This window comes from Bufo bufo, chromosome 3 (genome assembly GCF_905171765.1).
Source record: "Bufo bufo chromosome 3, aBufBuf1.1, whole genome shotgun sequence".
Lineage (NCBI taxonomy): Eukaryota > Metazoa > Chordata > Amphibia > Anura > Bufonidae > Bufo > Bufo bufo.
Window position 1 is genome coordinate 355,809,395 of NC_053391.1, and position 23,675 is coordinate 355,833,069.

General features: G+C 45.1%; 1 protein-coding gene across 1 annotated transcript in view; it reads left to right on the forward strand.

Annotated features, from left to right (window-relative positions):
- ZMPSTE24 (zinc metallopeptidase STE24) overlaps positions 1–14,556 on the forward strand; it is a 38,050-nt gene extending 23,494 nt beyond the window's left edge. Inside the window, exons 5-11 of the mRNA XM_040422261.1 lie at positions 1,346–1,462; positions 2,924–3,076; positions 3,470–3,611; positions 5,897–6,060; positions 6,430–6,540; positions 11,696–11,839; positions 14,002–14,556. Of these exons, the coding sequence (XP_040278195.1) occupies positions 1,346–1,462; positions 2,924–3,076; positions 3,470–3,611; positions 5,897–6,060; positions 6,430–6,540; positions 11,696–11,839; positions 14,002–14,226 (1,056 nt within the window). The 3' untranslated portion in view covers positions 14,227–14,556. The remainder of the gene's footprint in view (positions 1–1,345; positions 1,463–2,923; positions 3,077–3,469; positions 3,612–5,896; positions 6,061–6,429; positions 6,541–11,695; positions 11,840–14,001) is intronic.
- Positions 14,557–23,675: the final 9,119 nt, after the last annotated feature.

Consider the following 23,675-nt stretch of genomic DNA (forward strand, 5'->3'; position numbering starts at 1 on the left):
TGTGGGACTTTCTGTCTGACGTCTAGTCTTTAACAAGTGAAATGCATGCTCTATTGGGTTCAGATCAGGTGACTGACTTGGCCGTTCAAGAATATTCCACTTCTTTGCTTTAATAAACTCCTGGGTTGCTTTGGCTTTATGTTTTGGGTCATTGTCCATCTGTATTATGAAACACCGGCCAATCAGTTTGGCTGCATTTGAGCACACAGTATGTCTCTGAAAACCCAAGAATTCATCCGGGTGCTTCTGTCCTGTGTCACATCATCAATAAACACTAGGGACCCAGTGCCACTGGCAGCCATGCATGCCTAAGCCATCACACTGCCTCCACCGTGTTTTACAGATGATGTGGTATGCTTTGGATCATGAGCTGTGCCATGCCTTCACCATACTTTTTTTCCCATCATTCTGGTAGAGGTTGATCTTGGTTTCATCTGTCCAAAGAATGCTATTCCAGAAGTGTGCTGGTTTTTTAAGATGTTTTTAGCAAAGTCCAATCTAGCCTTCTTATTCTTGAGGCTTATGAGTGGCTTGCACCGTGCAGTGAACCCTGTGTATATACTTTCATGCAGTCTTCTCTTTATGGTAGATTTGGCTCTTGATACACCTATATCCTGGAGAGTGTTGTTCACTTGGTTGGCTGTTGTGAAGGGGTTTCTCTTTACCATGGTAATTATTATGCCATCATCCACCACTGTTGTCTTCCGTGGGCGTCCAGGTGTTTTTGCATTGTTGAGGTCAACAGTGCTTTCTTTCTTTCTCAGGATGTTCCAAACTGTAGATTTTGTCACTTCTAATAGTGTAGCAATTTCTCGGATGGTTTTTTTTCTGTTTTCGTAGATGAAGGATGGCTTGTTTCACCTGCATGGAGAGCTCCTTTGACTGCATGTTTACTTCTCAGCAAAATTTTCTAAATGCAAGCACCACACCTCAAATCAACTCCAGGCCTTTTATGTGCTTAATTGTGAATGAAATAATGAAGGAATTGCCCACACCTGCCCATGAAACGGCCTTTGAGTCAATTGTCCAATTACTTTCAGTCCCTTTAAAAACAGGGTGCCACATGTAAAGGAGCTGAAATTCCTAAACCCTTCATCCAATTTTAATGTGGATACCCTCAAATGAAAGCTAAAAGTATGGTCTTTGTCCATATCCATTATAAAACTATAACTTGAATATGTTTTCGTAAACGGGTAATAAAAACAAAATTTGTGTCAGATATATATATATCTATCTATTTTTACTTGTAAATATATGCAAAAATTTTTCCCCTTTAAATAATCAAGTACTAGGATTTAAATTTGCTTATCTCGCCTATAAAACATCTTTTATCTTTGTTTTTTAGATAATTCAGTCTTTGGTATTTCTACTCCTTGCTACCTTGTTCAGCTCCCTGACTGGCCTTCCATGGAGCTTGTACAATACTTTTGTGATTGAAGAAAAACATGGCTTTAACCAACAGGTAAGCATGTTGTTTTTGGTGTAAGGGCTCTTTCACACGAGCGGATGCCGTGCGTGGAATCCACTGCATGAAATACAGCCAAGCCCCACTCCGGACAGCAGAGACACGGATAATTACCCTGACTGATAATGCTCAGTGCTTCTCTGTGATCTTTTTACTACAAAATCATAGTGACAACTTTTGTCTCGCTGTGATTTAGTAGTAAAAAGATCACAGAGAAGCATGGAGCATTATCAATCATGATAATGCTCCGTGGCTTGGCTGTCTTTCACGCAGAGGATGAAATGCACGCCATCCGCTCATGTGAAAGAGCCCTAACTGTTTTTTTTTTTTTTTTTAAGCCACACTCCATTTGAAGACAAAAAATTCACTTTAACTGGGGAACAAACCAAAACCTTACATGGTGGCCTCCTTTTCAGCTGTAGATCTGTCATTTCCTGGGCGCCATTTCTGTCATCCAAGAGGGCTGCACCGCTTCTCAGACTACCTGATGCACACTGTGCCCAAGACGCTTGATCTTGGTTTGGGCAGCACTTCTCACATACTCGGGCCAGTCTGAGGGAAGCGGGAAGCTTTGGCCTAATCTTGATCTTTATGTAATCATATAAATGCTTCATTTCAGATATTTCAGCAATGCAGATATTCCCCTTAACACACTGCCCGCACACATTTTTTCTCTGCTTGGTAAAGGACTTTGGCATGCCATTGTATTACAGTAGCTTAGAATAGCATGTCTAGCTGTGTGTGACTACAGAGAGAAGGCAGAGGCAGTTGTGAAGAGTCCTCAAATGTGGTTAGGCATTAACATAACCCCATTTAGGGCTAATCCGAATTAGGCTGGGTTCACGTCTGCTTTGAGCTTTCCGTTCTTCTGATCCGTAATTTTTCATCTTACTGTTCCTCTGATGGACCAGTCTTTTTTTTTTTTTTGTGCATCAGTTCCGTCAGATATCCGTTATTTTTGACGGGAGAAAAAGCACATTTACTCCCATCAAAAATAACTAATTTCTCACTAAACTTGTGCTGTTCTGACGGATCAGAAGAACAGAAAGCTCAATGAATATGTCCTCAGCAGCAGTAGATGTGATAAAATAACAAAAAAGGGTGATGCTTACTGCTTTCTCCCCTTTGTTCTCCGGTCCTGCAGCGGTGACATCCATGCACATAAGTCACTACGCAGCCATTTACTGACCTCAGCAGTATACATGACCACTGATTGGCTGCGGCGGTGATGTGGCATGCATGGAATGTCACTGCTGCAGTCAGGAAACCAAACAGTTCACCCCAGATACCTCTGCTTTGTCATTACCTGTCACCAGTTACTGTTTAACAGGAATGAAAGGTGGTGCCACATTCCTAACCACAAGGGTAGGGTGAATAAAGTTGTGTTTTTTTTTTTTTGTTTTTTTTTGTTTGTTTTTTTTATCACATGCCTACTAAACTTTATTTTTATGTTCACAGACAATGGGATTTTTTTTTAAAGATACCTTAAAGAAATTCTTAGTAACTCAGTGCATTCTCCTCCCGGTAACCTCTCTTCTGTTGTACATCATCAAGATTGGTGGAGATTACTTCTTCATCTATGCATGGCTGTTTACTCTGGTGGTGTCCCTGGTAAGGCCCCTTGTTTTCTGCTCTTAAGGCCTCATGCATGCAACCATATGTATTTGGCGGTCCGCAAACTGCAGATCTGCAAAATACAGATACCGGCCCTGTGCATTCTGCAATCTCCACAGGCCCCATTTTCAAAATTCCTATTCTTGTCTGCAAAATGGACAAGAGTAGGACGTGTTCTATCTCTTTTCCAGGGCTGCAGAATGGACATATGGATTCGGACAATGCCTTTAATTTTTCTTGCGGCCTCATTGAGATGAATGAGTCTGCATCCAATCCGCAAAAATGCATAGTGGATTTGAAAAAAAACAATAGTCGTGTGCATGAGGCCTAATGGATATATGAATGTAATAGTGGAGTCTGCATAATGCATCTTCTATTCCTTTTTTCCAGGTGCTCGTAACAATATATGCAGATTACATTGCTCCATTATTTGATAAGTTTACCCCGCTTCCTGAAGGAGAACTGAAAGAAGCTATTGAAACGATGGCAAAAAGTATTGCCTTTCCACTGACCAAAGTTTATGTTGTCGAAGGTAAGTGGCATATCCTACATACTTAGGCGTCTTGCCCATATATATATGATCATATGAGTGCGGAACAATAGTCCCGCGGGCGGCCCGACGTGCACAGCATCATTGTAATCTATGATGCTGTGTGCTCCCGATGTATGCCGCTCTGGGACATATGACCCGCTCATGGACCATATATCTCAGAGGGCATACGGTCGTGGGCAAGAGGCCTTAAAGAAAACCTCTCAGGGCCTTCATGCTCCCCAAACCATGGGTAGTGTATCAGAGGAAACGTAGTTTAAAGGCATGTTGGACATGGGTATTTTCTGCCTACCTGATATGATTGACAGGTCTCTCCCTATACACAACTAGGGAGAGGCCTCCCAATCAAGCTGAGCCAAGTCGGTAGAAGCCAGTGGGGACCTGCCGAGATGACTCTTCTCCCTGTTAAATTTTTCTGGAACGCCATAGCTGTTTTTAACCCAAGATCCTGTTGGGAAACTTATGATAGGTTGGCTTTAATACTGATGAAAACTTTAGTTTACAATGTCTTTCTCCTGTGTTGTGTACAGTTGTCTCTAATTGTAGTGGGATAATCCCCATAAGTCAGGGTCCCACCAAAAATCAATCACATGTAGTTTTGCTGCCAGTCACCATGGATCAGTTTTAAAGGGGGTTTTCTGGGAATATTTTTTTTATCCAATGCCTGGAGCCTTTTTCCTGAAACAGAAAATTCATACATTCCTGCTCCCCGCTTCGGTCTTCCGCTGAATTAGCTTTCTTCCATTTCTGGTCCCTGAAGTGTTTACCAGGCCTTCTCACTGTTTACAGCCAGCCCACTGACATCATGAATAGTATCAACTAGCGTGGGCGCGGCTAAGCTCTGTTCACTTGACTGGAGCTTAGCCCCGCCCACACTAGTTGATACTAGTCGTGACGTCACTGGGCCTGCAGTAAACAGTGAGAAGGCCGCGGCGCTGCTGGAGCGCCGCTGCCTTCTCAAACAGCTGATCGGCGGGGGTCCCGGCTGTCGGACCCCTGCCGATCAGAAGCTGATGATCTATCCAGAGGATAGATCATCAGTTAAAACAAAGTGCAGAACCCCTTTAAGTCAACAATGGCTTGTCTAATTTACTCACACACCAGTGCAACGAAGAACCTCAGAAAAAAAATAACCTCTTCCTAACCTGATGATATTTTGAGAGCCGCCAGGACATTGTGGCAATCGTGTAGGACATTCTATCATTCCAGAATGATGGAAGAAGATAGATGTTCCTGTCTTATTCCCAAGAAAATGGTTATTAGAATGATTCTATGGGGATTGCATTTCAGAGGCGTGATATGTGAAAAGCCTGTGCTTGTGTTTCCTTATTTTTGACCATTTTAAAGTGGTTGTCTGGGATTTTTATGAATAACCTATATGAAGAATATAAAAGTTCCAGATAAAAAAAAAAAGGTTAAGGTAAATGCTTGAAAAACAAGTCTTGATCTATGAAAATTGAAAATGGTGAGGCATACTTCTAGATTATAAGCCTATGGACAGGGCACTCTCCCCTTCTGTACGGTCTGTCACTTGGTAAGGTTCTGCTTAGAGGCCCCTTTATCGGTCCAAACATTGTAAGATAATGATCAGGCTGTGTAGAGCGGCGCCCCGGGATCTCACTGCACTTACTATTATCCCTGGGTGCCGCTCCGTTCTCCCGCTATGTCCCCCGGTATTTTCGATGAATTGGTTATACTAGGCGGAGTCTGCCCTGTTTTTACCTGGGCGTTCCTTCTCCCTGGCTGTAGCTCTGTCCAATCGCATCACAGAGCTCACAACCTGGGATTTTATTTTTTTTTCTCCCTGGCTGTGAGCCTGGGAGAAGGAACGCCCAGGGAGAAACAGGGCAGACTCCGCCTAGTATAACCAATTCATCGAAAATACCGGGGGACATAGCGGGAGAACGGAGCGGCGCCCCGGAATAATAGTAAGTGCGGTGAGATCCCGGGGCGCCGCTCTACACAGCCTGATAATTATCTTGCAATGTTTGGACCGATGAAAGGTCCTCTTTAATGTACTGATATGTTTTTGTCTCATCTTGCTTTAAAATCTCTCAGATATCTTTAAAAAAGGCATTGTTTTCTGTATTGTGACTTTTTCAAATTTCATTATCTCCAATGTAACGTGTTTTTTGTACTGTGGAATTTCTGAAGGCATGAAAAGCTTCAGTGCAGTGATTGTATAATGGCCGTCTTATCAGGAGTTTTGCGTATTCAGATATCCCTGTACTAGGCTACTTTAATATTTTCCCACTGTCTTTACCTAGGTTCCAAGCGGTCATCTCACAGCAATGCATACTTCTATGGGTTCTTTAAAAACAAGCGTATTGTTTTGTTTGACACCCTGTTGGAGGACTACTCTCCCCTAAATAAAGCCAACGCTGAGGAAACCTCAGAGAGTGAAAATGTGGACCTTAAACCTAAAGCCAAAGTAAGTTAAGGTTGAAATTAAATGCACATTGTGCTCCTCGTGTTCTTCTGATCATTTTCAGCAGAGGTTACATTGTACTGCACTGCTAGGTAGACCTAGCAGTGTTCTCCAGCATGTTCCAGGCCACAATCATCTAGTCTATATACCTTTTTATGGGACAGGAATAAAAGGTCAGAATTGTGCCCTCTCTGCTCGTTTAGGAAGGAAATTCTTCAATATTGGACTGATTCCAGGAATTCAGAAAATCCAACCGTGGACATGCATTCAAAGTGCATCTTATAAAAATATCATTGATGCTGTATGTTGAAATCTTTTTTTTATTTTTTTATTCTAATGCAAATTGATGAATTTTCTGTTCTCTAAACCTAGAATGTAAATAAGAAGCAAGGCTGCAACAACCAAGAGGTCCTCGCTGTTTTAGGTCATGAGCTGGGGCACTGGAAGCTGGGTCATACTGTAAAGAACATTGTCATTAGCCAGGTGCGTATATAGCGCTGTGTGTTTCTACCTAACTGTGGATGTCAGGCTACTTTCACACTTGCGTTTGGGGTTCCGCTTGTGAGATCCGTTTGAGGGCTCTCACAAGCGGCCCGAACTGATCCGTTCATCCCCAATGCATTCTGAATGGATAAGGATCCGTTCAGAATGCATCAGTTTGGCTCTGTTCCGCCTCCATTCCGCTCTGGAGGCGGACACCAAAATGCAGCTTGCAGCGTTTTGGTGTCCACCTGGCCGTGCGGAGCCAAACGGATCCGTCCTGACTTACAATGCAAGTCAATGGGGACGGATCCGTTTGACGTTGACACTATATGGTGCAATTGCAAAAGGATCCGTCCCCCATTGACTTTCAATGTCAAGTCAGGAGTCCCTATTAATATACCATCGGATCGGAGTTTTCTCCAATCCGATGGTATATTTTAACCACCTCAGCCCCCAGTGCTTAAACACCCTGAAAGACCAGGCTACTTTTTACACTTCTGACCTACACTACTTTCACCGTTTATTGCTCGGTCATGCAACCAACCACCCAAATGAATTTTACCTCCTTTTCTTCTCACTAATAGAGCTTTCATTTGGTCGTATTTCATTGCTGCTGACATTTTTACTTTTTTTGTTATTAATCGAAATTTAACGATTTTTTTTGCAAAAAAATGACATTTTTCACTTTCAGTTGTAAATTTTGCAAAAAAAAACGAGATCCATATAGAAATTTTGCTCTAAATTTATTGTTCTACATGTCTTTGATAAAAAAAAAAAATGTTTGGGTAACAGTTATAGCGTTTACAAACTATGGTACAAAAATGTGAATTTCCGCTTTTTGAAGCAGCTCTGACTTTCTGAGCACCTGTCATGTTTCCTGAGGTTCTACTATGCCCAGACAGTACAAACACCCCACAAATGACCCCATTTCGGAAAGTAGACACCCTAAGGTATTCGCTGATGGGCATAGTGAGTTCATAGAACTTTTATTTTTTGTCACAAGTTAGCGGAAAATGATGATTTTTTTTTTTTTTTTTCTTACAAAGTCTCATATTCCACTAACTTGTGACAAAAAATAAAAAGTTCTATGAACTCACTATGCCCATCACGAAATACCTTGGGGTCTCTTCTTTCCAAAATGGGGTCACTTGTGGGGGTAGTTATACTGCCCTGGCATTCTAGGGGCCCAAATGTGTGGTAAGGAGTTTGAAATCAAATTCTGTAAAAAATGACCAGTGAAATCCGAAAGGTGCTCTTTGGAATATGGGCCCCTTTGCCCCACCTAGGCTGCAAAAAAGTGTCACACATCTGGTATCTCTGTATTCAGGAGAAGTTGAGGAATGTGTTTTGGGGTGTCTTTTTACATATACCCATGCTGGGTGAGATAAATATCTTGGTCAAATGCCAACTTTGTATAAAAAAAATAGGAAAAGTTGTCTTTTGCCAAGATATTTATCTCACGCAGCATGGGTATATGTAAAATGACACCCCAAAACACATTCCTCAACTTCTCCTGAGTACGGCGATACCACATGTGTGACACTTTTTTGCAGCCTAGATGTGCAAAGGGGCCCACATTCATTTTATGAGGGCATTTTTAGTCATTTGGATCCCAGACTTCTTCTCACGCTTTAGGACCCCTAGAATGCCAGGGCAGTATAAATACCCCACATGTGACCCCTTTTGGAAAGAAGACACCCCAAGGTATTCAATGAGGGGCATGACGAGTTCATAGAAATTTTTTTTTTTTTGGCACAAGTTAGCAGAAATTGATATATATTTTTTTTTTTTCTCAAAGTCTCCCTTTCCGCTAACTTGGGACAAAAATTTCAATCTTTCATGGACTCAATATGCCCCTCACGGAATACCTTGGGGTGGTCTTCTTTCCGAAATGGGGTCACATGTGGGGTATTTATACTGCCCTGGCATTCTAGGGGCCCTAAAGCGTGAGAAGAAGTCTGGAATATAAATGTCTAAAAATTTTTACGCATTTGGATTCCGTGAGTGGTATGGTGAGTTCATGTGAGGTTTTATTTTTTGACACAAGTTAGTGGAATATGAGACTTTGTAAGAAAAAAATAAATAATTTCCGCTAACTTGTGCCAAAAAAATGTCTGAATGGAGCCTTACAGAGGGGTGATCAATGACAGGGGGGGTGATCAATGACAGGGGGGTGATCAGAGAGTCTTTATGGGGGTGATCACCCCCCTGTCATTGATCACCCCCCTGTAAGGCTCCATTCAGATGTCCGTATGTGTTTTGCGGATCCGATCCATGTATCCGTGGATCCGTAAAAATCATACGGACATCTGAATGCAGCATGACAGGGGGGGGTGATCAATGACAGGGGGATGATCAGGGAGTCTATATGGGGTGATCACCCCCCCTGGAAGGCTCCAGGGAGACGCCTGTATGTGTTTTGCGGATCCGATCCATCTATCAGTGGATCCGTAAAAATCATGCGGACATCTGAATGGAGCTTTACAGGGGGTTGATCAATGACAGGGGTGTAATCAATGACAGGGGGGTGATCAGGGAGTCTATATGGGGTGATCACCACAGTCATTGATCACGCCCCTGTAAGGCTTCATTCAGACGCCCGTATGCGTTTTGCGGATCCGATCCATCTATCAGTGGATCCGTAAAAATCATGCGGACATCTGAATGGAGCTTTACAGGGGGTTGATCAATGACAGGGGTGTAATCAATGACAGGGGGGTGATCAGGGAGTCTATATGGGGTGATCACCACAGTCATTGATCACGCCCCTGTAAGGCTTCATTCAGACGTCCGTATGCGTTTTGCGGATCCGATCCATCTATCAGTGGATCCGTAAAAATCATGCAGACATCTGAATGGAGCTTTACAGGGGGTTGATCAATGACAGGGGGGTAATCAATGACAGGGGGGGTGATCAGGGAGTCTATATGGGGTGATCAGGGGTGATCAAGGGTGAATAAGGGGTTAATAAGTGACAGGGGGGGTGTAGTGTAGTGGTGCTTGGTGCAACATATTTACTGAGCTACCTGTGTCCTCTGGTGGTCGATCCAAACAAAGGGGGACCACCAGAGGACCAGGTAGCAGGTATATTGGACGCTGTTATCAAAACAGCGTCTAATATACCTGTTAGGGGTTAAAAAAAACACATCTCCAGCCTGCCAGCGAACGATCGCCGCTGGCAGGCTGGAGATCAACTCTCTACCTTCCGTTCCTGTGAACGCGCGCACCTGTGTGCGCGCGTTCACAGGAAATCTCGCGTCTCGCGAGAGGACGCGCCGGCGCGTCCACCCAGAAGAGCAGGGCCGCCGCAAAGACGCAATCCTGCGTACGGCGGTCCTGAGGAGGTTAACTTGAAGCGTCCCCATCACCATGGGAACGCCTCTGTTAGAATATACCATCGGATTTGAGTTAGATCGTGAAAACTTGGATCCGACAGTATATTCTAACACATAGGGGTTTCCATAGTGATGGGGACGCTTCAAGTTAGAATATACTAAGAACTGTGTACATGACTGCTGCCTGGCAGCACCCGATCTCTTACAGGGGGCTGTGATCTGCACCTGAGGGGTTAATTGTGCGTATCATAGCCCCCTGTAAGAGATCAGGTGCTGCCAGGCAGCAGGGGCCAGACCCCCCTCCCTCCCCAGTTTTAAATTCATTGGTGGCCAGTGCAGCCCCCCCCCCCCCCCAGTATTAAATTCATTGGTTGCCAGTGCGGCCCCCCCCCCCCCCCCCAGTATTAAATTCATTGGTGGCCAGTGCGGCCTCCCCTCCCCCCCCCCCCCCCCCCCCCCCCCCCCTAATTAAAATCACCCCCCCCCCCACCCCCCCATCATTGGTGGCGCCAATCGGTTACCATGGCAGCCAAGACGCTACTGCAGTCCTGGCTGCCATGGTTACTCAGCAATTTTAGAAGCATTATACTTACCTGTGCTGTCTGTGGCCGGCCGCTCCTCCTACTGGTAAGTGAAAGGTCTGTGCTATAAGCAATGCGCCACACAGACCTTTCACTTACCAGTAGGAGGAGCGGCCGGCCACAGACGGCGCAGGTAAGTATAATGCTTCCAAAATTGCTAAGTAACTATGGCAGCTAGGACTGCAGTAGCGTCCAAATGTTTTTGTCTCCTCGACCTTGGAGACCTACTATGGTATCAGAACCTGGGCCCACAGGAGGATCCTCTGGTACTTCGGTGTGCTAGTCTGATGCTGACGACATATTTAAATTTGGCCACCATCCGATTTTTCACAGAATATTAAAGAGGACCTTTCACCAGAATAAAACCTCTAAACTAACTATACAGACGTGTAGAGCGGCGCCCAGGGATCTCCCTGCACTTACTGTTATACCTGGGCGCCGCTCCGTTCGCCCGGTATAGCCTCCGGTATCTTCATAGTTAGGATCCACCCAGGGTACCCTGACAGTCTCATTCTCCCATGCTGTAGCGCTGGCCAATCGCAGCGTTCAGCTCATAGCCTGAGTTTTTTTTTTTCTCTCAGGTTATGAGCTGAGCGCTGCGATTGGCCAGCACTACAGCATAGGAGGAAAGAGACGCCGTCAGGTTCCCCTGGGTGGATCCTAACTAGGAAGATACCGGAGGCTATACCGGGCGAACGGAGCGGCGTCCAGGTATAACAGTAAGTGCAGGGGGATCCCTGGGTGCCGCTCTACACGTCTGTATAGTTAGTTTAGAGGTTTTATTCTGGTGAAAGGTCCTCTTTAAGATTATGTTCTCCCAATCTTTCGTGATGGCATAGTACTGTCTGCCAAAACCGTGACCAGTCATGTGGGAATTTTCCAACTATTCTTGGCTGCAATTAGACATGTATGACAGATCACATGTAAAATAAATTTGTGTTTGACATAACCGTTTTTAGTCTGGCATTTCAGTGCTGAGATTGTATGAATGTTCCACCATCGGACTGATTGGGCGCATTCTGGCTGACCCTACATGCATGTGTGTGGACCACTTTAGTCATGTCTTCATACCTCACCTGCCTAGCTAGAAGAGATGGCAAAGTACAATCTCTTAGTCCTACACAGATTTGACATATTTCCATGTAAAGTATTGTTTTAGTATGTTGATCCCAACTGTTCTGGGGATGTAATACAGGCCCACATGATTTACTGAGAAGGTCTTGGTTTTCTTTCCTTCAGGTGAACTCTTTCCTCTGTTTCTTCTTGTTTGCCACCCTTATTGGACGCAAAGAACTCTTTGCAGCTTTTGGATTTCATTCCGCACAACCCACTCTAATTGGTCTGATGATTATATTTCAGTTCATCTTCTCCCCATACAATGAGGTAAGAATTACGTGTCGGTCAGTAATGAGACTATAACAAGGGAGTGGGATTTCACCAATGAGGACTTCGGGGCAAATTCTCTTAGAATCGTATGATTAAGTTGCTCATAGTACTGCTTACAGTAGTTTTGGGAAACTGTGTTAAGGCTGCGTGAATGTTTGCGTAATTTATATAGCCTTAATCTATATTTAAACGGGTTGTCCAAGTTCAATGAAAAGATGCTAATGTATCAAAAGAAGCCATACTTGCCCCTTTTCTCCCCTGCTGTTTGTTTTGCTGTCTGCAGCGGTGACGTTCTGTATACTGCTGAGACCAGTGATTGTGTGCACAGAACGTCACCGCTGCAGCCAGGAAGATGTCAGCCACATGGAGGACTATAACACAGCACTGGAAGCGGCAGGGGAGATGAGGGATTGGTGTGGCTTCTTATTTTATTTTTTTTATTGAACTTGGACAACTTGTTTATTTTTACGTAATTTTATAAATCTTTCTTATTTTAAGACAGGATTTTTACTATAGCTTCTGAATGGGATTCCAGTTTAGGCTGAAACCACCTTGGAAATGACAGCTAGCAGGACATTTTTATGACTTGTTTTGGTTAGCTGTTACTTTTCTGACACCTATAGTTGCACCTTTTGTGTGAATTCACACAGGCAGTGTGCCGCACAGTCAAAAATCTGTGGCTTGTACAGGTGTAACACATTGAAACAACACTAAGGCCCCTTGCAGACGAGCGAGTGTCCCGCTACGGACTCGCAGCGAGGCCCCTGCCCTGAACTCCCAGCACTGCCAAGATGACATAGCATTCTATTGATTTTATGATGTAACCCATAGAGGTCTGGAATGTATTGAATAACACTGACAGCATTATGTCAGTGTTATCCAATACATTCCAGAACTCTTAAGGCCTCTTTCACCCGCACTGAATCCTGACCCATTCATTTCAATGGGTCTGTGTACATGAGCATTTGCGTTGCGTGAAAAACACAGCATGTTCTATGTGCTATGTTTTTCACGCAGCCCCGGCCCCATAGAAGTGAATGGGGCTTCAGTGAAAAACACATTGCATCCAGAAGCAAGTGCGGATACGATGTGTTTTTTTACTGATTGTTGCTAAGAGATGTTGTTTGTAAAACTTCAGTTTTTTTTTATCACACGCGTTAACGCATCAAAACTCATTGCACTAGTGCGGAAAAAACTGAACACCATTGCAGACAAAACTGACTGAACTTGCTTGCAAAATGGTGTGAGTTTCACTGAACGCATCCAGACCTAATCCGTCGCGCTTGTGTGAAAGAGGCCTAAGGGTTGCATAGCATCATAAATCAATATAATGCTATGTGACCCCGGCAGTGCTGGAAGTTCAGGACGGGAGCTGCAATGAGTCTGCAAGGGGCCGAAGGGTCCAACCACATGGTGCAGTCGTGTCTTGGTTCTGACATGACAGAGTACTGTGTAGCCGTATGGGCCCCAGCTGGCTCTTGTTAACGAACAAAGACTGTCTAGTCGGTCTGCATTGCTAATGGCCATGTGGTATTGAAAGTGCCACACAGCCATTATTAATGCAGGCCGACTTAACAATGCAGTCTTCATTAGTTAAAGAGAGCTAGTTGTGGCCCCTACGGCTGCTCTGTACCCAACCGCAGCCCGGCCAATTTATAATACCTAATGTGCAAATATTATGTTTGGTGCAATGAGGGTGTCACCATTGCTCTTGTGGCACCCAAGCTCCACTCGTTACTGTGGCCAGCTCCCCTCTGACTGCTTTGCCACTGTTTGGCACTGTTAATCAAATCGCCCAGGGAGGGGCTGGCCACAGAAATGAATTGAGCTTGGGTGCAACAAGATCAATGGTGACTCCCTCATTGCACCAGAGGCCTAATTTGCATATTAAAAAAGTATCCTAACTGATCAACAAGAGACACAGGAGTATTAATCAGGTGAACCACAGCCATGTGTCTATGGAAACAGTCTGATCGGTTTGGTCGCTGGTGACGGGTTCCCCTTTAATAAATGAATTCACTATGAATTGTATGTAATACTTTTATTTGAAGCCAGAGTGGGAGTCTGTATCTTTCTACAGACTGACTCCACCGCCCTGTGTGTGAGAATATCTCTGCCTTGAACTTCCCGTACAAGATTTGTCTGTCTTCTCATTCTAGGTCCTGTCATTCTGTCTTACTGTCCTTAGCCGGAGATTTGAATTTCAGGCCGATGCTTTTGCCAGGAACCTTGGAAAAGCAAAAGACTTGTATTCTGCTCTGATTAAACTAAATAAGGATAATTTAGGATTTCCAGTTTCAGACTGGATGTTTTCAATGTGGCATTATTCTCACCCTCCCTTACTGGAAAGACTGCAAGCTTTAAAAGTCGAGAAGCAGAATTGACGAAATGCGTTCCCGCTGAAAAAGGACTTGACATTTTTGGTTCCTCTCTTCAGTTCTGACACTGCACGTGAAAGTGCAGACGGTATTCTAAATGCGTTGTTGATCTATATACTATGAGGACATTTTTAATGATCTGGAAATGTATAAAATGTACAGCACAGCTTTTCATAAAAAGTTACTGTGTTTTATTTGAAAGTGTACTTTCCTCCATTGAGCCTTATTGTGTTTTTTACTTATTACATGCTGTAACTGCTATAGGCAGTTTTTTGGCTTCTGCGATCAACAGGACTTTTTTTTTTTTTTCTTTTTAAATTTGCATTATGTTAAAAACAGGTATCACAACAAAATACATGTATAAATGGATGTATGACGCTGTATGTTCTCTATTAAATGTTTCAATTTCAGTTTGTTCTTTTATTATTATTTTTTTTTTTTGTGTCCCTGCATAGTCTGACACCAACACCAGTAGTCAGACACACCCGCTACTGGTAACACCCAGCAGTACCTTTACTGCAGGCAATTTATTTGTAAACTTCTAGCAGGAATAATGTAGGAATGGCAAAACAGTCATAAGAAAAGATTCACCAGAATTTGTTAGTACATGGGGAATGCAAGGTGTTACTAAAAGATACATGTCAGGAGAGGTGACAGGTCCTCTGCCACGGAACCACCACACATTGTGCTGTCCGCATCTTTTGTGGCCCCATTGAAGTGAATGGGACCACATCCAACCCTCAAAAAATGCGGATCTGATGCGGACATAAAATAATTGTGTGCATGAGCCCTTACACGGAGTACAGTCATTGACGTGCAGGTGTAAGTCATGCGATTGCTGCCTGCTACAGCCAATCACTGTCCCCAGCATTAGACTATTGAGAACAGTGACTGGCTGCAGAGGTCACGTCTGGGGGGAAGACTGCTCGCGCTCACAGAATTGCTGCAGTACAGTGTGAGGGGAATTTATTAAGCCCAGAATTCATCAAAGTCACAAAATAGAGTTTTTGTTACTTTTTGGGTTCACTTGTGAAAAAAAAGTGACCCCTTTTTCCGTTTTACACTACTCGCTCCAGTTTTGGAAAGGGGGCATGTTTAGCTATGTTCTCTGGAACTAGGAGTTTTTTAAGGGAGTGGTGCAGAAAACTGGAGTAACCTTTCTAGACAAAAGTGCACCAACTTTAACAAAAAACACATGAAGTTTGATAAACATATTGCAAAGTACACCAACGCAGACTCAAGGAAAACTGTAAACTAGGGATTGACCGATTTTATAGATATTTATTTTATTATTATTTTTTTTGAGCCGATACCGATAATCTGTGAACTTTCAGGCCGATAGCCGATAATTTATACCAATATTTTTATCTCATAATATATATTATATTACAGGGAATGAGAGAAAAGAACGCAACCGGCACTGCTACATGTGCCTATACAGTCACTGGAGCACATAAAACACTTGGATCCCGAACCTTCACGGTGGTGCTCTGTCGGTGATGTAGTAGTTAAAATGATAGCAGAAGAAAAAAGCACCGCGGCACTCACCACTGGTCACAAAGTTGCTGTTTATTAACCCCTATCAGACCTCAGATGAATAAAATAAACTACTGCGGCTCCTCTTCATCTCCGGGTCCGGCGTCTCGCTTGCCTGTGTTCGCCGGCCCGCGCTGCACTGTCACCTGACAGCATGCAGCGTCAGGTCATAGTGCGCGCACTATGTCCTGACGCTGTACGGGGTCAGGACAGTGCAGCGCGGGCCCCCATCAAAGAAGACCAGGAAGGGTGAGTATCGGAAGCGCTTGCTGCGCTTCTTCCCGGCACCGGATGCATACTAGTGCGCGCTTCCATTTAGGGTTGTTGCGGGTATCGAAATTTCGATACCCAATCGATACTTTTGTCCCGGTATCGATACGATACCGGGATTTCCGTTTTTTCGATACTGGGCTGCGCTGCTGCGCAGTCTAGTATCTCTGAACATGAGCGCGCTGCTATCGGCGCGCTCATGTTCTCTCTCAGCAGCACGGGGAGAAGGAAGCTGTCCTCCCTCCCCCTGTGCTGCTGCCGCTGCCACCAATGAGAAGAGAGGGGCGGAGGAGGGGCGGCAATGAGAAGAGAGGGGCGGAGGAGGGGCGGCAATGAGAAGAGAGGGGGGGGGGGAGGGGCGGCAATGAGAAGAGAGGGGCGGAGGAGGGGCGGGCGCACTGCGCCACCAATGATAGGATTACTATCGGAGCGATGGGAGGAGACATCAGCTTCACTAGTGGGCGTTCCTTTTCCCTGCGCTGCGATTGGACAGCGCTACAGCCAGGGAGAAGGAACGCCCACTAGTGAAGCTGATGTCTCCTCCCATCGCTCCGATAGTAATCAGCTCAGCAGCATGTGGAGCAGGAGAGGAGACAGTAATGGGGCACTGCGGGCGAACGGAGCGGCGCCCAGGACTAAATGGTGAGTGCTGAGACATCGCTGGGCGCCGCTCTGTGTGGCCTAATAGTGAAAGTCTGGACTCATATACAGTAGTCAGTCTTTAACACATACAGGAGGCGGGTGCCGGCAGCAGAATCGCATTGCCGGCACCCTGCCCCTGACAGGGAGCTGCGATCAGCGGCAGTTAACTGCCGCTGATCTGCTAGTACCCGCCTCCTGTATAAAGGGGTAAAATCATTGGTGGTGCAGTGTGCCCCCCCCCCCCCCTCAATCCCCCCCATCCCATTAAAATCATTGGTGGCACAGTGCGCCGGCCCCTCTCAACCCTCCAGTATTAAAATCATTGGTGGCAGTGGCCACAGGGACCTCTCCACTCCCCCTCATTGGTGGTGCAGTGGCAGCTTCTGATCGGAGCCCCAGCTGTGTAAGCCTGGGGCTCCGATCGGTTACCATGGCAGCCAGGACGCTACAGAAGCCCTGGTTGCCATGGTAACATCCCTGATGCTGTGTGCACAAAGCACAGAGCAGCAGGGACAGTGTGGAGTCTTATTCACCCTGATAGAGATCTATCAGGGTGAATAGGAAAAGGGATGAAAGATCCCAGGTTCTAGCCCCTAAGGGGGGAAATAGTTATTAAATAAAAAGTGAAAAAAAAAAAAAACACTAAAATATGAAGTATAAATCACCCCCCTTTTCCCAATTTCACATATAAAATATATAAATAAACATATTACATCGCCACGTCAGAAAAGTCCAAACTATTAAAATATTAAAAAAAAATCTAGGTGGTGAATGCCGGAACAGAAAAAATAAAATAAAAACTGCGCGATTCGCCATTTTTAAAAATGAGGAATGCACGTGGCTTTTTTTGTTTATTTTTTTCGCGTGGTATCGAATGGTATCGAGTATCGCAATACTTTTTCATGGTATCGAAACCGAATCAAAAATTTGGTATCGCAACAACTCTACTTCCATTATAGAAGCGCTCATTAGTATTCGCTTTATACGCATTATCGGTATATCGGCAAGGTTAGATGCCGATACCGATAATGTACAAAATCCTGAATATTGGCCGATAATATCGGTACTTCCGATTAATCAGTCGATGCCTAATTAAAACCACCGCCTAATACTGTGTAGACCACCGTGTGCCGGGAAAACAGCTCTAACTGGTCTGGACTCCACAAGACCTCTGAAGGTGTCCTGTATAATCTGACCCCAAGATGTTAGCAGCAGTAAGTTGTGAGGAGGGGTCTCTTTAGACTGCACTTGTTTTCCCACCATATCTCACAGATCTCAATGAGATTGAGATCTGGGAAATTGGAAGCCAGAAACTCATGTTCTTATGCAATGTTGGTAGTGTGGCAGGAGCATTATACTGCTGAAAGTGACCACCGCCATTGGGGAATATCATTACCATGATGGGGTGCACTTGATCTGCAGCGATGTTTAGGTAGGTGGTCTGTGTCAAGAATGTGAGAACCTAAGGTTTCTGCCTCCACCTCCGTGCCTTCTTCCTATAGTGCATCGTGATGCCATCTTTCCCCCAGGTAAATGACACATGCACCTGGCTGTCCACATGATGTTATGATGATGGGTATGATATTCACTTTTTCAATGGACAGGGCAATTTTTGGCAGCCCCACACCCCGCTAGAACACAAATAAAACAGAAAGTCAGTCCTGCGTCTCAACACGGACAGTTACTTGCGCTGCTGCTGGTCCCGGGTTCGTGTGGTAGGTTTCACACTGGCAAAGTCAAGTTCATAGGTTTTGGAACCGCGCTGCTGGGAGCTATGTATTCCGGTCACAGGTGGATGATACAAGGGTGTCAGCCCCTCTCCTCGACAACCAAAGGATATGGTCCTCCCAGACCTCCTCCTCTACAGGGTTTAAGGGGATAGGCAAGATAGTGAAGCACCCTTGAGAATGTTGTTCTAAAAGGTTTTATTCTACTTACAACAGGTCAGTAGACAAAAGGCATAAAAATACAAGATGATCGTCACGTTCCACACCCCGCTAGACTTGTAGAGGGAAGCATGTTGCTTGTAGACACGCGACCTAAAGCCAGTCATTGGCAGCAGCGGAACATGTGACCATGCTCATGCTGCTTCGGGTGTCAATACTGTCGAGACCGGAATATAGAGGCAGCATGGAGGACCAGAGCGGCAGGACCAGGCAATTGCAAAAATGTCCTTATTCCCGGAGAACTCCTTTAAGGGTGTGTACACATCTGTACGGAAGGCTCTGGTCGGGGCCTCTGTTGCAGATTCTGTTAAAAAGACCGAACGAAAAAGTCCTGCACGTATTCGGTAAAAAAAGGGGATTCTGAATGGACTTTCAGTGGACTCTGTTCAGCTTAGTTTTGGTCAGTTATGTGCCCTATCTGGCACTTTCATTATTTCTGTTGTTCTGCTCCTCTAACGGAACAGAACAGAAAAAATTGTGGTGATGTGAACGCAGCCTATGCCCCTTTCAGAGGAGCGAGTTCCACACTCAGGACTTGCAGTGTGAGTATGCGGCAGCTCCTGTCCTGACTTCCCAGCACTGACGGGGTTGCATACCATTATATTGATTAATGATGCTATGTAACCCTTAGAGGTCTGGAATCTATTGGATAACACTGACCGCATTATGTCAGTGTTATCCAATACATTCCAGAACTGTAAGGGTTACCGACTGATGAAGCAGATCCTGAAGGTGTGCAGAGTACAAACATGATGACTAAGGTTACTTTCACATTAGCGTTTTTTGTGGATCCGTCGAGGATCTGCAAAATGCTTCCATTACCATAATACAACCGCATGCATCCGTCATGAACGGATCCGGTTGTATTATGTCTTCTATAGCCATGACTGATCCGTCTTGAACACCATTGAAAGTCAATGGGGACGGATCCATTTTCTATTGTCAGAGAAAACGGATCCGCCCCTACTGACTTAAATTGTGTGTCATGACGCTCCGTACCACATCGCAGACAGAAAAACACTGCTTGCAGCGTTTTCCTTTTCAGTGATGGGGATGCATCCGAACGGAACGGAATGCATTTTCGTTAAGTTCAGTTTTGTCCCCATGGACAATAAATGGGGACAAAACTGAAGCGTTTTCTTCCGATGTTGAGAGCCTATGACTAGTGGCAGATTATAATTGGGGCGTTTGGGTCAGTAGCCCCGGGCCCGGCATTGCTGGGGGGCCCAAAGCCGACCCAAACGCCCACAAACTACGGCGGGGCACGGGAGCGCATAGTTCCCTGCCCCGCAGATCACCGCCATAGGCTTCAGGCCTAGTAGGCCTGAAGCCTATGCAGTAGTAAAATCCTGGCGTAGGCGGGCGTGATGACTGCACAATCTACGAGTGAGCACCGACTGGGATACAGGTAAGTATTAGCTTTTGTTTTTTGTGTGCCAACTTTGGGGGACATTACTTAACCACCTCCGGACCGCCTAACGCAGGATCGCGTTCCGGAGGTGGCAGCCCTGCGCAGAGTCACGCATATATGCGTCATCTCGCGATGGCCGAGATTTCCTGTGAACGCGCGCACACAGGCGCGCGCGCTCACAGGAACGGAAGGTAAGAGAGTTGATCTCCAGCCTGCCAGCGGCGATCGTTCGCTGGCAGGCTGGAGATGTGTTTTTTTTTTAACCCCTAACAGGTATATTAGACGCTGTTTTGATAACAGCGTCTAATATACCTGCTACCTGGTCCTCTGGTGGTCCCATTTGTTTGGATCGACCACCAGAGGACACAGGTAGCTCAGTAAAGTCCCACCAAGCACCACTACACTACACTACACCCCCCCCCCCCGTCACTTATTAACCCCTTATTAGCCCCTGATCACCCCATATAGACTCCCTGATCACCCCCCTGTCATTGATCACCCCCCCTGTCATTGATTACCCCCCTGTAAAGCTCCATTCAGATGTCCGCATGATTTTTACGGATCCACTGATAGATGGATCGGATCCGCAAAACGCATCCGGACGTCTGAATGAAGCCTTACAGGGGCGTGATCAATGACTGTGGTTATCACCCCATATAGACTCCCTGATCACCCCCCCTGTCATTGATTACACCCCTGTCATTGATCAACCCCCTGTAAAGCTCCATTCAGACGTCCGCATGATTTTTACGGATCCACTGATAGATGGATCGGATCCGCAAAACGCATCCTGACGTCTGAATGAAGCCTTACAGGGGCGTGATCAATGACTGTGGTGATCACCCCATATAGACTCCCTGATCACCCCCCTGTAAAGCTCCATTCAGATGTCCGCATGATTTTTACGGATGCACTGATAGATGGATCCGATCCGCAAAACGCATCCGGACGTCTGAATGAAGCCTTACAGGGGCATGATCAATGACTGTGGTGATCACCCCATATAGACTCCCTGATCACCCCCCTGTAAAGCTCCATTCAGATGTCCGCATGATTTTTACGGATGCACTGATAGATGGATCCGATCCGCAAAACGCATCCGGACGTCTGAATGAAGCCTTACAGGGGCATGATCAATGACTGTGGTGATCACCCCATATAGACTCCCTGATCACCCCCCTGTAAAGCTCCATTCAGATGTCCGCATGATTTTTACGGATGCACTGATAGATGGATCCGATCCGCAAAACGCATCCGGACGTCTGAATGAAGCCTTACAGGGGCGTGATCAATGACTGTGGTGATCACCCCATATAGACTCCCTGATCACCCCCCTGTCATTGATTACCCCCCTGTCATTGATTACCCCCCTGTAAAGCTCCATTCAGACGTCCGCATGATTTTTACGGATCCACTGATAGATGGATCGGATCCGCAAAACGCATCCGGACGTCTGAATGAAGCCTTACAGGGGCGTGATCAATGACTGTGGTGATCACCCCATATAGACTCCCTGATCAACCCCCCTGTCATTGATCAACCCCCCTGTCATTGATCAACCCCCCTGTCATTGATCAACCCCCCTGTCATTGATCAACCCCCCTGTCATTGATCAACCCCCCTGTCATTGATCAACCCCCCTGTCATTGATCACCCCTCTGTAAGGCTCCATTCAGATATTTTTTTGGCCCAAATTAGCGGAATTTATATTTTTTTTTCTTACAAAGTCTCATATTCCACTAACTTGTGTCAAAAAATAAAATCTCACATGAACTCACCATACCCCTCACGGAATCCAAATGCGTAAAATTTTTTAGACATTTATATTCCAGACTTCTTCTCACGCTTTAGGGCCCCTAGAATGCCAGGGCAGTATAAATACCCCACATGTGACCCCATTTCGGAAAGAAGACACCCCCAGGTATTCCGTGAGGGGCATATTGAGTCCATGAAAGATTGAAATTTTTGTCCCAAGTTAGCGGAACGGGAGACTTTGTGAGAAAAAAATTAAAAATATCAATTTCCGCTAACTTGTGCCAAAAAAAAAAAATTTCTATGAACTCGCCATGCCCCTCATTGAATACCTTGGGGTGTCTTCTTTCCAAAATGGGGTCACATGTGGGGTATTTATACTGCCCTGGCATTCTAGGGGCCCCAAAGCGTGAGAAGAAGTCTGGTATCCAAATGTCTAAAAATGCCCTCCTAAAAGGAATTTGGGCACCTTTTGCGCATCTAGGCTGCAAAAAAGTGTCACACATCTGGTATCGCCGTACTCAGGAGAAGTTGGGGAATGTGTTTTGGGGTGTCATTTTACATATACCCATGCTGGGTGAGAGAAATATCTTGGTCAAATGCCAACTTTGTATAAAAAAATGGGAAAAGTTGTCTTTTGCCAAGATATTTCTCTCACCCAGCATGGGTATATGTAAAATGACACCCCAAAACACATTCCCCAACTTCTCCTGAGTACGGCGATACCACATGTGTGACACTTTTTTGCAGCCTAGGTGGGCAAAGGGGCCCATATTCCAAAGAGCACCTTTAGGATTTCACAGGTCATTTACCTACTTACCACACATTAGGGCCCCTGGAAAATGCCAGGGCAGTATAACTACCCCACAAGTGACCCCATTTTGGAAAGAAGAGACCCCAAGGTATTCCGTGAGGGGCATGGCGAGTTCCTAGAATTTTTTATTTTTTGTCACAAGTTAGTGGAAAATGCTTATTTTTTTTTTTATTTTTTTTTTCATACAAAGTCTCATATTCCACTAACTTGTGACAAAAAATAAAAAGTTCCATGAACTCACTATGCCCATCAGCGAATACCTTGGGGTCTCTTCTTTCCAAAATGGGGTCACTTGTGGGGTATTTATACTGCCCTGGCATTCTAGGGGCCCAAATGTGTGGTAAGGAGTTTGAAATCAAATTCTGTAAAAAATGACCTGTGAAATCCGAAAGGTGCTCTTTTGAATATGGGCCCCTTTGCCCACCTAGGCTGCAAAAAAGTGTCACACATCTGGTATCTCCGTAATCGGGAGAAGTTGGGGAATGTGTTTTGGGGTGTCATTTTACATATACCCATGCTGGGTGAGAGAAATATCTTGGCAAAAGACAACTTTTCCCATTTTTTTATACAAAGTTGGCATTTGACCAAGATATTTATCTCACCCAGCATGGGTATATGTAAAAAGACACCCCAAAACACATTCCTAAACTTCTCCTGAATACAGAGATACCAGATGTGTGACACTTTTTTGCAGCCTAGGTGGGCAAAGGGGCCCACATTCCAAAGAGCACCTTTCGGATTTCACAGGTCATTTACCTACTTACCACACATTTGGGCCCCTAGAATGCCAGGGCAGTATAACTACCCCACAAGTGACCCCATTTTGGAAAGAAGAGACCCCAAGGTATTCGCTGATGGGCATAGTGAGTTCATGGAAGTTTTTATTTTTTGTCACAAGTTTGTGGAATATGAGACTTTGTATGAAAAAAAAAAAAAAAAAAAATCATCATTTTCCACTAACTTGTGACAAAAAATAAAAAATTCTAGGAACTCGCCATGCCCCTCACGGAATACCTTGGGGTGTCTTCTTTCCAAAATGGGGTCACTTGTGGGGTAGTTATACTGCCCTGGTATTCTAGGGGCC